This window comes from Sturnus vulgaris, chromosome 5 (genome assembly GCF_052056855.1).
Source record: "Sturnus vulgaris isolate bStuVul1 chromosome 5, bStuVul1.hap1, whole genome shotgun sequence".
In the NCBI taxonomy this organism is placed as follows: domain Eukaryota; kingdom Metazoa; phylum Chordata; class Aves; order Passeriformes; family Sturnidae; genus Sturnus; species Sturnus vulgaris.
Window position 1 is genome coordinate 46,702,645 of NC_142247.1, and position 16,463 is coordinate 46,719,107.

A 16,463-nucleotide genomic window follows, 5' to 3' on the forward strand; every position below is an offset into this window, starting at 1 on the left:
CTGATCTATGAACCATAAGCACTATTTAATAAGACTTTCTGAATTAATTTGATACACCACAAATAACTGTAATTATCACTTTAAGCTGAGGCTATGGAAGTTGAAAAGTCAGTGTCTATGATAAGATAATTATCCTATATCATGTGTAATTGTATCAAATTAACCCCATGACAGGGCTGATGTACAAAGAACAAGATTTTTGTTTTCCTACTAAATCTTTGTTCACAGTCCCATATTTTCTTCTCTGCACTATTTTCTCTGAGATAATTGGCTGTGGTGTGGCTTCAAAGAGTGAGCAGTGGGAGCAAGACCTGTTTAGTCTTTGAAACCTCACTACACCCAAATAGCAAAGCTGCTTGTCTCCTTTGAAGCCTTGCTGCTGCCAATTAGCCCAGGGAAAATGGAGGAGGGGGAAAAGTAGGCAGAGAAACAAGAGGAAAAATGGAGGCTTAAAGGACACAAAATCAGATCTCATGTATGAAGTTGTGTGTCCGGTGTAAATACAACACAAAGCTTTTCCTATCTTTTTATTTTCAGTTCAGCTCAAAGATACTGAACTCAATAAACTTTGGAAATAGCATTTGGGTATTCTAATAGGGACAGCTGATTTATAGATCTGTATTTTGGAAAATAGTGACTTAAAGAGGAAGGGCTCCAAACTCAATTTAGTAGTAGCATTCATCCAAGGTATAATTTCTGTGTTATTATTTGTTGTTCCCATTTTTATACAAGTTGTAATATCTAGCAATTTAATAGTATTGTATCACACAACCTTTCAAGGAACCTGGGATTGATTATTGTCCCAGTCCTTTGTTCCTGGAGCCAGCTGAGAGACACAGAAAAGATTTTCCTAACTGTAGAGACATACAAAGGGGGAGCTTTCTCACGTAATTTCTTCCAGCCCATACTGGAATAACTCCCATTCCTGCCCTTTGTCTAGTAAGGTGGACACAGCAATGTTTTGGGACAGATGCAGAGAAGGATAAGAATGTCTTTAGCAGTTTGTGTTAAAGTAGGTATGAGTCTCCTTCCTCTGAAAGATATCAGACATGGTAAAGAGCTCCTGTCAGGGCCCCTAGTCACTGTTTCCAGTTCTCCTTGGCCATACAGAAAGGCCCCAGCTGAGGAGGTGAGGGGAGCAAGGGAGAAATTTTGTGGATAAGAGAGGATTTTTTGTGGCTAAGAGGTGATCACAAAGAAAAAATATATATGTTCCTATTTTTCTTCTTGAAATGGTATGTATTTAAGGATGCATTTTTTGGTAATGAATAGCAGCTCTGCATTTGAGTACAAGAGAGAAGCATTTCCTGAAAGAGTCCTAGAATACTGTGTTAGAACACAGTATGACCAAAAAACCTTTTCTACAATTATTATGACTGCAAACAGCTTTACTTTTAAGGCATATCATTTTACCTCAGAGGTTTTGAACCTTCTCACTTGGAATGTCGCACAACAGAGCATCAAGATGAGGAGATTGTGCCTACCACTGATCCCTACTGATGTTAAGTTTTTCTAATGGGAATAGGCAGTCTCTCCTGCCTGCCCTATTCTCTGTGAGGGATCTGGGAAGGTATTTTTGAGTAATTGTTTTTCTACTCAGCGGCCCTTTTTGAAGGTGTTCCATAGGGCTTAATTTAGTTTGCCTTCTTGTTTGATGGACTCTGGTGTTTTGAGGATGGTGGTGGCACCCAGAAGTATCTCTCATCCTTGTATAATCCTGTCAGTGTTGCCAAATTCTTTTACATATTTGATCAATAATTGAGATATGAATGAGAGTTGATGATGATACGGAACTGTTGTGCAGGAGTGCTTTCATCTTCCTTTCTGGCCTTCTTTCATTTAGCCTTTATTCTCACTATTTCATATGAACACAGATTTCATCATTGTCACCTCAGGAGTAACAGATATGGTAATTAATGCAATGCAACTTGCAATGACGTCTACTTCAGGCTGCAGAAATCGAAACTGGTCCTGCACACTAAGGGTAGATCTAACCAGCCATGCAAGTTCTGCACTAAGTTGCCTGCTCATTTCCACACAGAAAAGGAAGTGCTAGACTGAGCAGAGCATCCTCATTGCTCATGCACTTACAGAACAGTAGAGCAATGAAAATGCAGAGTCCGTCAACAAGTGCATCACCCATGTGAACGCATGATAGAACTTTCATTTGTAGACTACTAAAAGAGAAACTAATTTATCTTGAAAAAATCTTAGCTGAATTTCCATTTCTTCAGTGTTTGTCTGCCAGCAAATATTTTAGCTGCTATGTCAAAGAAATATATTGATCCTACTAAGATCTGGCTGGCAGCTGAAGTATAAGCATTTAAATTAAGATTGATGTTATATTTTATGAAGCAGAATGTCCAGGAGGATGCAGAAATGGAGGAGTTTGCAACGAAAGACATGTCTGTGAATGTCCTGATGGATTTTACGGGCCTCATTGTGAGAAAGGTAATTTAATAAAAAAATCTCAACTGTTTCCTTTACCACAATCTCAAGAAAACTGTATCTCCTGCACAAAAATTAAGAATGGACTATTCTTAAGATTTCATATATTTTGAACTCAAACACATAAGAGAATTGTTATTGTCATCCATGGTCTGGTAGAAATATGAATTGCTTACATGAAAAATATTTTCTCTTTCACAAATTGCTTTTAACAATAACTGATGCAATAGCTAAGTGATCCTTAATCACAGGGAATCCATCTGGCAAGAAGATTAAATAAAATTCTTCTGCTAATAAGGACTGGCTGGGAAACAAAACACAGTGCTTTAGATGCTCTGCATTTGTTTATTTGCAGATAGGATCAGATTTGTAAGCAGGCTGAAAACAAAAACGGGAAGATAAAGGGAAGATTCTCTTTCTCTTCCATGAGTGGATAATAGCCCAAAATAATATTTCCAAGAGTCAAGAACTGGGAAATTGTTGTGACTTGGCAAGGAAACTTTTTCCTTTCTCTTCCTTCCTTTTCCCAGTGGCAGTTCCTCCCCAGGGTGACTGGAGATGCCCATCCCCATGGGCATCCTACTCCAATACAATCATTCACTCCCAGATACTCTGGCTGCACCAAAAATATTAAATACAAAGGATCGAGGACTGTGCTCTGGTGTGGAGAGCAACTGGCACAGCTTGCATTCATATGTTTAATAAACTCTTACCTTCGAACAAACCCATTACAAACTCACTCCTGGGAGGAGCCTACGGTCACTACTCAAACCAGGACAGTGGCCAGGAGGATTTTCTGGTCAGTCAGGACAAAGTCGAGCCACCAACAAATTCACAAGATGATTTCACAAGGCCATGTGGCCCCATGTCTGGGTGCTGTTTAACTCACTAGCATGGACCCAACTTCACTGCATGTACCAATTGTGGGCAACGACAGAGAGAAGCATTGCCCCCTAACATGCCTCCCTGAAGAGCCTTTTGGGGTGGCCGCAAGTCAGAGAGGGCTTGGAAGAGCACATGGGCTCCAGAGAAGATTCACTGGGAGCATGCAGAACAATTAGGCTGTGCAGAAGGCTTTCCTAGCCAAAATTACGTAGCCATGCTTATGCTCAGGTGTGCAGGAATAGGGAAGGGTCATTGTAAAGCCTGCCTGGGAACCTCACTGAGTTACTGACCCCTCTGAGATAGTTCTGCCTGCACAGCTGAGGAACTAGAATATGGTTATAGAGAGGACTTGTCTGGGGGCATTTTAAACATCCAGAGTGTGTAGGTGCATGTGGGTACTTTGCTCTCCCCTGTCCGATATTAAACTACATGAGAGGTAATTTCTGCTTACATATGGAATCAGATTTGAACTTGAATTAGCCTACAGTTTTTAGTAGCACTATACAGAAATTGCCCAATACAAACCAAAGATGTAATAGATTTAACCCCCTACCAGAGGCACTTCGCAAAGGTGACTTGAACAATAAGGAGAAGTAGCTTAAGGAGTCAATGTGCTGTGTATTTAAATACCAGTTGCTATCCCACCAGCTATGCTTTTTCTGCTCTTCCCACTCCTCAGCGCTGTGTGTTCCTCGCTGCATGAACGGTGGGCTCTGCATCACACCCGGCCTCTGCATCTGCCCCCCGGGGTTCTACGGCATCAACTGTGGCAAAGGTAAACGCCAGCTAAATACCCCGGGCTCTGCAAGCAGCAGCCTCTCCTTATTCACCTCAGGCAGTTTCCCTCTAGGAGTGCATTTTGGAAAGTCAGGCAAACGATAAGTAAATAAGTTTTTAAAATACTGTGATTCTTAAAATAGATGCTGTAGCAGAGCCTGGCAGCGGTTGGAAGAATATAGGGATTTGCAGGTATCCATACACCCCAGCTCTGTGAAGGGTACTTCGAATAGTCACTTCAGTTGATCCACTGAAAACTGTGGATCTTAACACAAAAATCACTTATATTTCTGGGGGGAGAAAAAAATTTACAAAAAAACCCCAGTCTATTTGAGCTCTAGTTTCCTGTAGTAAAGTTAATTTTACTAATTATTTAGTATATTAATGTGCTGCATCTGGACACATGAAAAAATATGCAAGCTCTTCATGTTTTGTTGCTGCATCAGGGCTCATGAAGGGTAAAAACCAACAATCAGTTGATCAGAACAATAATTCAGAGCAGTCTAAGCTACCATGTAGAAAAAAAACAAGTAGTTTCCTACAGGAATATAACTGGCCTGTTCATGGCTGAACAGAACATCGTGTTGCATTTGTCATTGCAGCTCTATATGAAGTAAAGATTGAATGCTAAAGGTCCTAGAGGACTTTTTAGCAAAGTGGTGGGAACCTTCCTATTATTTTGCACAAACTGTTGATGTCAATGCCCTCATGTCTTGTATTTAGTCTTTGAACAAACTTGTACCACATTTAGAAAATGCTTCAAATGTGTGCTTTAATTAAATGCTCCCAATGTCATGAAGGATTAATGTGAATTCCGCCTGTTTGGTGAAAAGTCAGATCTAACACAATGTAAGTCATTTGGCTGCTGAAAGTCAGAGCATTTGCATCTATGTCACTACACAGAAAAATTCACAGAGGTTTCTTTTTAGTCAAAGGATTGCTTAAGAACTGTAGTGAGGTATCCTGTTGTAGAAGTAGCTTCCAGTCCTAGGCTGTGTTCCTTTTATCCTTTTGCTGGCAGTTTCAATTGCAATAGTGCCTTAATCCTTCAATGAGCTTTATGTGTGGGGTCTGATAAAGATGAAGCACAGTCTGTCCTCAGAGAGCTCACTGGTGTATTGTTCACTTGTCTCATTCTATATTGCCTTGTGTGTGTGCCCATGTAAAGCATTATGTAGGAATAACTGCATTTCAGTCTTTGTAAACCAGATGAAAAGGGGTTAATCTTGCTTTTACAACTTACTTAATGTTTATTTATGATTAACAGCAGAGAACATTAAGTCCAAGTTAGTCCTAGTTCATATTAATGACTTAGTTCATTCCTCTTTTATTTGTTTCAGCGAACTGTACAACAACCTGTTTCAATGGAGGGACGTGTTTCTACCTGGGAAAATGTATTTGTCCTTCAGGCTATGAAGGAGACCAGTGTGAAATTAGTGAGTAGCATCTCTGTGTGCTTGCTTTCATGTACGTCAGCTTCTTCTAGTGTCAGTGCCTGAATTATAACTTGTGTCCTGCCTCTGGTGGGCACAGAGCAAGGGTCTCACAAAGCAGTTTGGGACCCTCAGAGCCAAACACCACATGCCTCCAAACACGTTTCCTACTTAGAAGTTTGATTCATTGCCGACCCATCTCACCCCCTGCCCTGTTCTGTTTTCACTAATAACCAGGCTTGGTAGCAATCTTCAAGCCTTGAGTATGCAAGCAATACCCTGTATGCAAGGTATGCAATACCCAGACAGATGTGCTGCCATGCCAAGCCTGTGGAGTGCATCTATTTTCAAGCATTATGGCAAATAACACTTGGGCACAGCAGATTAAGTTTGAGCTGACATCTCTGAAAGGGCTACTATAATTTGGGAATTAAAAGGTTTGGGCAAAAGGAGGACTGAACTGTAAGAGCTGAGAGATTTCATGTAACATGTAAAGTTCCAGACCTCATTCTTCCTGGACTTAGAACCTTGAACAGGACACTGTGCAGGAAAGCTTTCCCTGCTGTAGATAATCCCACCAATATTCCCCAGCACCTTCACAGGAGCATGGAGAGCAGTATTTGGCCTAGGATATGTAAATGCTGATTTTTTAATATACATCAGTAGAAACAAGCTCTTCTCACAATTAGGAAATGTTTATCACTTTGGAAACACATGGAAATAAGCTCTTAACTTGCTATCAGCCAATACAAAACAAGTGAATTACTGTGCAAAGAAAGTACACAGATACAGTAAGACCTATGTTTTGTTCAGTCTTTATATGTAGATTAACAATAGGTGTATGTAAATGTTTCACCTTGTAATGCTCTATGCATTACAAGGCATTTTGCAGCTCCTTTTTACATCATTAAAAATTTAAGGAAAAAGAATCAGCAAGGCTTTATTGTTTTTAAGTTAATAAAGATTGCCGATTTATATAAATTCAGATCATATGCCACAAGAACAACAGTGTGGGGTTTCAGTGGATTTACCTTTGCTTACATCAAATTCTAATTTGACTATTTGGCAGAACTCTACTTCTTTTTCTTCAGTCCCCAAAAAGTCAACATTGTTGACATTTTTCAAATGAAGATTAAAGTTTAGTTCAAAGAGAGAAGCATGTATTTTATATGTGGTGATGTTTCTTTGAGAATTCTTAGAACTGGTATTACAGCATGTATAATTAAGGGCAGTCCATTTAATTGATCTGTCTGGGGAGCTGAAGCTCATATTTGTCTACTGCTGCTTGGATTAAGTGCAACTGTTTTGACTTCCTGAAAAGGCTTACCTGTGAAACTCAAATCAATTAAAATACAGGCAGTAAACTAGTAAACTAGTTTTTGTACAAAAGAAAAAAAAAGCAAATTCAGGATCATGGTATGCTAAGACCTAAACTGGGACAATGTCAATGAGAGCAAAGAAAGCTGTGCACTTACTCAGGCTCTTGTAAATCCAGGACTTCAATTACTGGACTGTGACTGACAGCTGTGATCACTTCTGGGCACTGCACCCGCACAGCAGTAGAAGATTGCAAGAAATCTTGAAAAGACTTTGGAACACCGAAGCACAAACATAGCTCATTCCATTTTCTAAGATCCAGGACCAACTACATTCAGTCATGGGATTCTTAAAATAATGAGGGGGGAAAACCTTTCAACAGGCAAAAAGCCATCATCTGAAAATTGCAAGGTTTTGTGGTTTGGGTTTTTTTTGACACTGGGTATAGGTTTTCAGTGCTTCTGTAATAATTGAATCCCTCTATAAGACTCCTGGGAAGTGTACTGAACCCAGTCTACAACACTAACAAGCATTCACATTCTTCCAGATTTTTTTCTAGTTATAGGTATGCATTGTCTCTAATTAGTGTTTCACTTTGAATCCAGATAATTTTATTTTGTTTTGGATTCCTCCCCTACTTGTCACCAGCTGTGTTGTTGCTTTTTCCATTTCTCAGTCAATAAAAGAGAGTGTTATTACTCTTTCCTTCATTCTGTGACAATATCTTAGTCCAAAGTTAATTGAACTGTACTGAGCCAAACGCTTGCCTGTTGCAACTTGTCACTCTTGACCCATATCCTCCAGATTTACTTAAGGACAGATTTACTTAAAGAACTAGGAAATTTCATTTATTTCTTTAGCATTGCTCTTTCCAGTTGTTAATTACTTGGGATGCAAATGTGTGCAAATTAGAATGCCTAAAGTTTCCCTCTCCAGAGGCTCCTGTAGAGAAATTGTGCTTTTACAGAAACTCTCCTTAATATAGTTTGTCCCATCAGCTACTTATGAAGCTTGTTTCAGGGTTATTAAAATAATTATGTACAATAGGAACAAGTGTTTCCTTTATATTGACAATACACATGTGTATCATTAAGGTGTGCAGGGGTCGAGGGCTAAGCAGGCGCTTCCTGTGATGTTGAGCTCCCAAGAGGGCAGTCCGTGATCATGAAATGAGGTTTTCAGCACAGCAAGCCAGTATTGATGCTTAAATTATGACAGACACGTCTCAGGTAATACTTTTCTTAAAAAAAAAGAAGGGAAAAGGAAAAGGAAAGGAAGCAGTTTACTGTCCCAGGTTCCAGTTTTTGTTTGCTCACAGATTGAGGTAAATATTAGTGTTAAATCTAGGAAGTGTGCCTGTTTTTTTCTCTTTTCTGAAAAGTCTAGGAAGCGTAGTGGCATTAGAAAAGATTTTTTGTTTTGGACAACAGCGAGAAAAGCTGCACTGGTACATATAGGCACCAACGTGGCAGGAAAGTGAGGGCTCAGTTCCTGCTGGCCCAAGAGTGCCCAGGGAGGTGACAGTGAGTCTCTCTCAACCTGGGAGTGACTGAGCTCATGGGTGCTGTGCTTCCTTTTCTAGAGATGAGTGAAGATTTAATTAGTTCAGTAGTGCAGACAAATTCTAACAAGGTACAGGCCGTCTGATGATGGGACATTGGATGTTAAGTTTGAGGAAGGTCCCTGGTATTCATGCCCAGCATGAAAGACAGAAATTGAATGTGGTTCTCCTCCACCTGCGGGGGCCTCCTCAGTCCCAGGCAATTAGGGTAAAACAAGACTTCCTACAACAACACCACCGGACCCCGCCTATGGCAAAGTCTGTTTGTGAAGGAAAGTAATTTCCAGACCAAGAGCCTGAAAAAATATCTGCCAGTTCCACTTACTGTTAGCAAAGTTTCTCTGTTCTTTGCAAACAGGAAAGAAGGGCATTTTTAATATGCCCTTAGTTTCTGAGCTGCCGTATGGAACATCCCTCATTGCACCATCCACAGCATCCCAGTGCTCCCTACCCTGTGCTGATGGGCCCAGCCAATCCATTTACTGTCTGCAAGTAGCAGCCATACCTGTCATCTCCTGAGTATTTTACTGCTCTCACATGTCATTAGATGGTTTTCTGCTGGGGCCCCTCAGGTTTGGATCCCACTCTTTGGAGCTGCATAGTCTGAGCAGTGCTGCCTCCCCTGTGAAGGGTGAGGAGAGCAAGAGTCAATACTAACCAGTCATGTGGGGAATTCTGCAGAGTCAGAGTGGCACAAACCTGAGCAAAAGCTGCAAGATCACACAGGCTTTGGCCATGCCAAATTATTGTCCTATTTTCAAAGGAGAAAAGTGCTTATAAATGGGGAGCACAGACTTGCATCAGAGTCTTTCCTGATGGATCTATAGTGCACACTGTAACATCTGATGAGTTTTTCAGGTACAAGGCAAGCTTGTCAGGTGCTTATTCTCAGTAGGCACAGGGGACTAAGACCATTGTTTCTATGTTTTCAATTTCTAGGTAAATGCCATCAACCCTGTCGAAATGGAGGCAAATGTACTGGTAAGAATAAATGCAAGTGCTCCAAAGGCTACCAGGGAGACCTATGTTCAAAGCGTAAGTACCAAAGCCACTCCATCAGTCCTTGTGGGAACATCGAGCTCACTGTGCATTATCTTTTTTACATAACGTCAGTACTAATTGTTTGTTGTCAAAGTAGTTCAAGTTATTTTGCTTTCTGAACATACAACATACACCAGACTTAAATTACAAAATTAAATTACAAAACCAGAACTATTTTTTAACAGAAGTGTCCCCACAGTCTCTTCTCTACTCAAGCTTCTATGAAACAGCAGTGTGTCAGCTCAGCAATAGCAGTTTAGTAATAGAGAAATGCTTAATAAGATGTCAATACTTTGCCATGTTGAAATACAGTGAGAACACTTTGTGATTGGGGTGCTGGGGACTACTCTCCTTCTCTCACTGATTCTGGTGGATGCTCAGCTCTGCTGTACAACTTGATTTTCTTGCCAGAGGCTGAGCCAGACCATGCAGGTAAAGTGATGAGTGTGGACTGTTTCAGGGCTCTGACTGCACTTTACTCTGAAAGCCTCAGCCTGTGCCAGGACCAACCCATCATGTGAAACATCAAGGAAAGCAAATATGTGACTTTCTCTGGATGAAATGCCAAGAGGCCAGGTGTATGTGTTCACTTTTTTACAGCTGTCTGCGAACCCAGCTGTGGCCTCTATGGCACCTGTGTGGAGCCCAACAAATGCCAGTGCAAAGAAGGCTGGCACGGGAGACACTGCAGTAAAAGTAAGTGAGAAACAAGAGAGAAGCAAGTAAGAGTCATATCTCAGATGTTACACACCCAATGCTATACAGAAATGACTGCCTCAAGAGCCTTTCCAGCATCATTAATGACACCACACTCCTTTTTCTCTAATCTTTAATCCAAGCAATAAAACAAAGGTTTTCAATACTCCATAATTGTACCTACTTTAAAAAAACTCATAATAATTTGAAAGTGTTTTATCAAGATCATCTTTGTACTAGAAATTCCAGAATCTGGTATCCATAAGAGGAGAACCTTACTTGTCGTCTAGCCATAGTATGGAAGGGATCCAATTCCTTCAATACTCCTCGGTAACAGCAGCTAGTTTTGAAGTGCTGAGTAGGTACTTTTAAAAGTAAAACTGACAGGTTTTAAAACTGATTGAAACTTAGAAAAATAAAATGTCAGTAAAATTTTGGGGAAAACTTGAAGAATTATACAAGATCTGTTCTTAGCAACTTCATGGTTTTCTTTTCCTCTTCCCACCTGCATTCCACAGCATAAAAAAGACATTGCCCCAGAGCAAAGTTAAAATTCTCAAAATTAATTTCTGTTGTGATTTTTGGTCCACTTACCATCTATTGTAGCAACTGGTCATTACACTGGGCTTAAAATGGTACTGTATAATTCTTTGAAATACAATTGGATATATCCAGTAAGAACTTCAGATTTAATTTTATGTTTCATGTGCAACAGTACTGTAACAGCAGATCTTCAATATACAATCTTTATATACTCCCAAAACATACTAATGTTTATCAATGTTGGCTACCAATTCACATGTTGTGTTTTTTGTATCAATAAATTAAAAAGTTGGAAAATTTTGCAACTACAAAACCAATCTGCCATAAGGAATGTGAACCTTACATTGCAGCATCAACTGAATGTTCACTTTTATTAAAACCTGTTGATGCATATGATTTTTGTCACATCAAAATGTGTTAGAATAAATACAGTATTTTCATTAAAAACTGAGTGCTATCCAACTAAGATGGATTTTGCTGTGAAAATATGATTTGCTGTGAAAATTTGGAATCTGCTTTTCTGTTGTTACCTAGCGGACTTGTGTTTAAGTATTCATGCTATTCTCTGAAGGGGAAATACTGTAAATGAGTTATGGTTGGAAAAAAGATATAAGGAAATTAACCAATACGAGCTACAGTTCATAAGTTTGAACTTTTTCTTCCTATCATACTCTTCCTATAAGGAACTCAGATAGCAAATTAAAACAAATACATACCTTAGGTGACCATCACCAAAGAAGTTAATTACCTTTACAACAAAGCCAAAGCTCATACCTGGCTTGTGATGAGAAGTCAATAGTCTCGCATTATTGTAAACTCCAAGGTCCTTCATTACTTGGAGTTTGGGTGAAGTCCTGCTGTGTTTAGTACTTCAAAAGTCTCTTTGTATTCAGCAAAGAAACTGTGAAATGGACATTTGGGCAAAATTCACCCCCATTTTAAGTGTCCATTAATGTCTGTGCATTGCAATTCACTCTTTTCAACTGTAACCAAGATCACCAAATCTTGAGAGATTTATAGTTAACTTGAGAGACGTGTTTCATGTTCTGTCGAATGAATGGCTCTTTGGTAAAGCTGTTTTCTTGAAAAATAAGTGGTTTTAAAAATTGAACAGAGGACTCAGTTTTTCAAAATCATTTCCATGAGCTTTAAGTAATGAGATGGGTAAACAAACCCATAAAGAATTACAACATAATACTTTGGATTCAATTTTTATTTTTCACTTTCGTTTTCTACAACAAAGCAGCTCTAGTAAGCCTGTTTCATGTGGCTTTTTTTTCCCCCAGGTGTTTATGGTCACTGGTGTTCTTTTTCTTTGCATTTATCCATAAACCAAAGCCCAGCTCAAGTAGCTGGTGCAGATTCTCCTCAAGGGGTTTCTTGGACCCCACTCTAAAGCCTTTCACTGGCAGATCATCAAGACTGAAACACAGCTGAGTGACAGCCTGGCTGTACTGAGGTCCCTGAGCTCCCTGGCCAGGCCAAGCATCTTTCTGTCTGGCAGGACTTCATTCGACCTGAGGGGCAACACAGGCATGAGTACTTTTGAAAGGAAAGGAAAAGCATTTGTTCAAATGGGCAAGACAGTTTTCATTTGAAATATTAGCTGTGGATTGCAAGCCCACTTCTGTGAATTCTTCTTTCCTGAACTGGCTCATTTTGCAGGGTATGGAGCCAGCGGTGTGAGCACCCTGAGGCCAGCAGGCAGCAAGCACAGGCAGCGCACGCCTTCACCGAAAAGGGGCGAGGAGAAGCACGTTCCACCCGAATCCAATTATATCTGGTGAACTCCAACATCTGAAATGGTTCATGTTACACAAAGTTCACAGCCTTCATTAACCTCTCATGGGTTGAATGTTAAAATACTGTTCTTTACAGTTAAGATTACCAGCTGGAATTTTATTAGCTTCATTATAAACCACTGAGCTGACACTTACTATTCCTTTTAAGTTTTATAAAACTTCTGTAGCATGATTATATAGGCTTCTTCTTTCAGTGCTTTGGATGGTGTTTTGTACTATACTTCAGTTACATTTAAACTTCCTTTTTGGGTTATATAGCTGCAAATATTTTCCAAAAATTAAGTAACAATATTCAAGCAGAAAACCCTGCAGATGCTAACCTTGAATTATTTCAATAACTGCAGATGTAATTTGCCTAAAACAAAAGAAAGGTGCATTTTGCAAATTTTTACAAATCGTGTATTTAGATTTTCCCTAGAAAAAAACAAACAAATAAGTAAATAAGTTGCCTAATTTAAAAACTGAATAACTCAATTCCATGTTATTTTTGGCTTTACAGTTTTGTATATTAAAAAGAAACTGCAGTGGTGCCATTTAACCACCATAATATATTGTAAACAAAGTAAAACTATAATGTATGAAGTTTATGCATCAGCTTGAAACAATATAGTATATTGTAAACAGAACAGCTCTTATGTAATAAACTTTTTATACTGAAGGTTATGTGTAAAATAAAGATGCTGCTTTAGTTTTTTGAGTACTGCTCTGTGTGGCCTCCTGCGATCTCATCAGCACTTGGTTGGTACGATGGCTTTTCTAGAGCACCCTCATAAAACAGTGGCACTGTGGTTTCCCTGTATCTGCTTTTAGCCCTCCCAGTTCTTAAAAATACTTCAGAAGAGCAACTTCTTGTGCGTTTGCCAAAGAGGGGATAACATGGAAGCCACGTGTTTCACTCCCTGTGCTTGTCCCCCGCCACATCCTCCTCTCCACCAGCACCACCAGTCAGCCATGTAGTGTGCCCAGTTTGTGGCACCTCAGGTACTCAGAATATTCTTCTCACAGCTTCTGTCAGAGCAGGTGATAGTCCAGCCCTGGCCACGTTTCCTGTTCAAGAGTGGTGGTCCTGTGTCGTGTTGTGATCAGCCGGTAGAAGGTTTGGGTGCTGCTTCTTGCGACAATCAAGGGCTATATATGTAATGTGATGTGATGTGGCTTGGAAGCAGGGAACATGGTTTCTATCTGCACTGAAGAACAGCAAACTTCCAACAAATTATTACTGACCCTTGCTATACTGTATTTCTGGCAATCTGGGATTATCTGGGAGACGAATAAAAAAATAAATAGCATATAATTGGAAGCATTAGAGCTGGGCTTCTTCCTTTACCAAGTCCAGAAAGAGGAAATGTGGGCAGGAAAGGTGCTCAGCCTCTGCCCACAGTCAGTGCTGTTCTAAATGCACCCTATTCAGATTTTAAAAGGATGGAAAAGAGACAGCATGAGGCAGAGGAGAAAACACTTAGGTGATGAAAACCTGAGGGAAGCTGTTCGTGAAGGAAATATTTTTCTGGATATTTTTCTTAAAAGTGATGAAAGGAGGCGATTAATATTAGATTGAGATTAAATGTGTAACTGCCCTGTACGTCTAGGGATGTCTCAGGAGCTGTGTACAGTCATGAATGTCACATTTGCATGCTTTTTGTTCTTTCTGTAGCAAAGATTAAGTTTGTCACACAACACAGTAAAAAGTACAGAAAATTCTTATTTAAAATTCCTCAGGTATTTTGGCTGAACTATTTTCTACTCCTGTCAATTTCTTAGAAAGTACTTCCTTAAAAATAGCAAGTGTATTCTTTTATAAAGAGTGAGATTTTTGCTACTTGCCCTAAAGACACTTAATGCTGCTGTTTTGTTTTCAGAGTTTCACCTCTGATTTTTGGAAATACCATTAATCACAAGAAGAATATAATCAGAAAGGTTACAAAAGTGAAAAATAGTCTTCAAATGCACACTGTACCACAACTCTTTTCTTAAATAACATCGTCTACACAAAATTTCCAAGGCTTTGCCAGTCTAAGCACAAAGTTTACTGTGTAAGAGACAGTCCTTGATGTCAGAGTTTTAAGTTAAAACTCTGTGATAACTGGGAATGCTAAAAGAAGGCATGAATTTTCCAGAAAAAGTCCAGTTGGAAGTTGGAAGCAATTTTGCCATTCGAAAATAAACTACAGAATTTATCATACTGTCACTGGACAGGACATACATATGAGGGGGAAAAAAAGTGCCAGAGAAGAAAATTATTTTAGAATATCAGGAAAAAAGTCAAAACACCAATCCACTACAATAGGTCAGGCAGAAACTGCCTTTTCAATGATATTTGGAAAGTTTGTAGTTAGCCAGAGCAAGATGCCAAGCATTACATTTGTGAGCAACCATAAAATGTGAAATCACTATAGCTCTACCGAGGAAATCTCAATTTGAGCAATGGACAAAATTATAGCTTTACAAAGGGCTTCTAATTGTGCTTGATAATTTGGGTATCCAATGCTGGCATCCTGCTATGTCCAGGTGTGCACAGCAGTTCAAAGGACAAACACACAAGGCACACAAGGAAAGCAGGAACAGACATCCTAGGGGCAAACTGCCTTTTTTGTACTGCTAGCATTACTGATCTGATGCACATGCTTTTGGGGGTTGATTTTGATTTTGTTTTGGTTTTGGTTTTGGGTTTTTTTTGGAATTTGCATTTTAGGTTGGCTCTGTCTATGCTGCTGGATTTCAAACATATCTTTTTCAGTGCCTCTTCACATCTTCACCTGACTGTTGGGGAGCTGGAGAGAATTGTGGCCTTTTCTTGTTCATGCTGTGCATGAATTGGCACATTTTCTGTTCGTACTGCCTGCAAAGCAGAGGTACCAGGGGACTTCAGGGCCCACCACCACTGCACACACTGGGTGCTGCTCACAGGGTCGTTCTGACCAGGAGACAGCACTGGCTACTGGGACTCAGCACACTTTCTCTGTGTGGTATGACTTTTCCAGTTGTTCTTCTTCCAGCTTCAGCTGCATTTCTAGGAGTATTTAGGAAAAAAATTATAAAGGAAAAAATTCAAAATTGTTCCAGATGACTCGCTGCCTGCAAGATTCAAACTCCAAAAGCCAGACTCAAAGCTTTGGGCAGACATTCTGCTAGTGATTCCAAAATGTCAGCTTTGTTTCTGCAGGACAGATTTGTTACCTTTCCTCTCCCTTCTCTACATCACTTGTTCTGCTGGGATTGCCTACTGCAGAAAAAATTCCTTCTTACAGATACTGAAGGGAGATCTGGCAGCAGCAGAGAGGGAGCTGCCTGAAATGGACTGAAGTTATGTCAGGATTCCCCTGGTGCCTGCACTGCCCACAGGATGGCATTGGGGCAGGAGGAATGTGTGAGTAGATGTTGAGGCATCACTCAAGAGGCATGGCTTCATGGCAACTCTAGGTCTTGTAGTCGTTTCAGCTCTAGCCTAGAGGAACTGCATCAGTTGAAAGTGCTCTCATCCATTAGAGGGATTAAATCCTGTAATCCACAAACCTTTCAGTGTGACTTTGTGTTCAGTGAGGTGACAAGGTGCTATGATTAGTCGGGACGTTGCCAAACCTTAAGACCTTGATTAAACCAGTGACACCCTCTCCACTAAAATGTGCCAGATGCTTAAAACAGAAAAGAATCTAGTTTAAAAAAAAATCTCAAGTGAAATGTGTCCCAGTTGCTGTTTGTTTTTTCTTGCATCTCTCTGACAGGATGGCTGCTGAGCCACAGACCAGTCCCTCTGTTGCTCCCAGCACACAGCTTTTGCTGGAGCACAGTTTACTGCACACTCCTTGGTGCTGGCTAGGGGCAGCAGCCCAGTCCAGCCATGCAAGTTCAACCACACTCAAGAACAGTGCAGAACTGAACTGGGTACGGAACAAACAGATTAGGAGAACAGCAAGGTTTGGAAAAGGCATGCATGCAGATCTGAGAAGACTTATTTCTTAT

General features: G+C 40.1%; 1 protein-coding gene across 4 annotated transcripts in view; it reads left to right on the plus strand.

Moving 5' to 3' along the window:
* WIF1 (Wnt inhibitory factor 1) overlaps nt 1–13,203 on the plus strand; it is a 37,176-nt gene extending 23,973 nt beyond the window's left edge. The window contains exons 5-10 of one of the 4 annotated variants that reach the window (XM_014888601.2): nt 2,356–2,451; nt 4,013–4,108; nt 5,451–5,546; nt 9,361–9,456; nt 10,063–10,158; nt 12,367–13,203. In XM_014888601.2, the coding sequence (XP_014744087.1) occupies nt 2,356–2,451; nt 4,013–4,108; nt 5,451–5,546; nt 9,361–9,456; nt 10,063–10,158; nt 12,367–12,488 (602 nt within the window). In that variant the 3' untranslated portion in view covers nt 12,489–13,203. The remainder of the gene's footprint in view (nt 1–2,355; nt 2,452–4,012; nt 4,109–5,450; nt 5,547–9,360; nt 9,457–10,062; nt 10,159–12,366) is intronic. The other 3 variants (XM_088165643.1, XM_088165644.1, XM_088165645.1) reach the window with 3 other exon arrangements.
* The last annotated feature ends 3,260 nt before the right edge of the window (nt 13,204–16,463 follow it).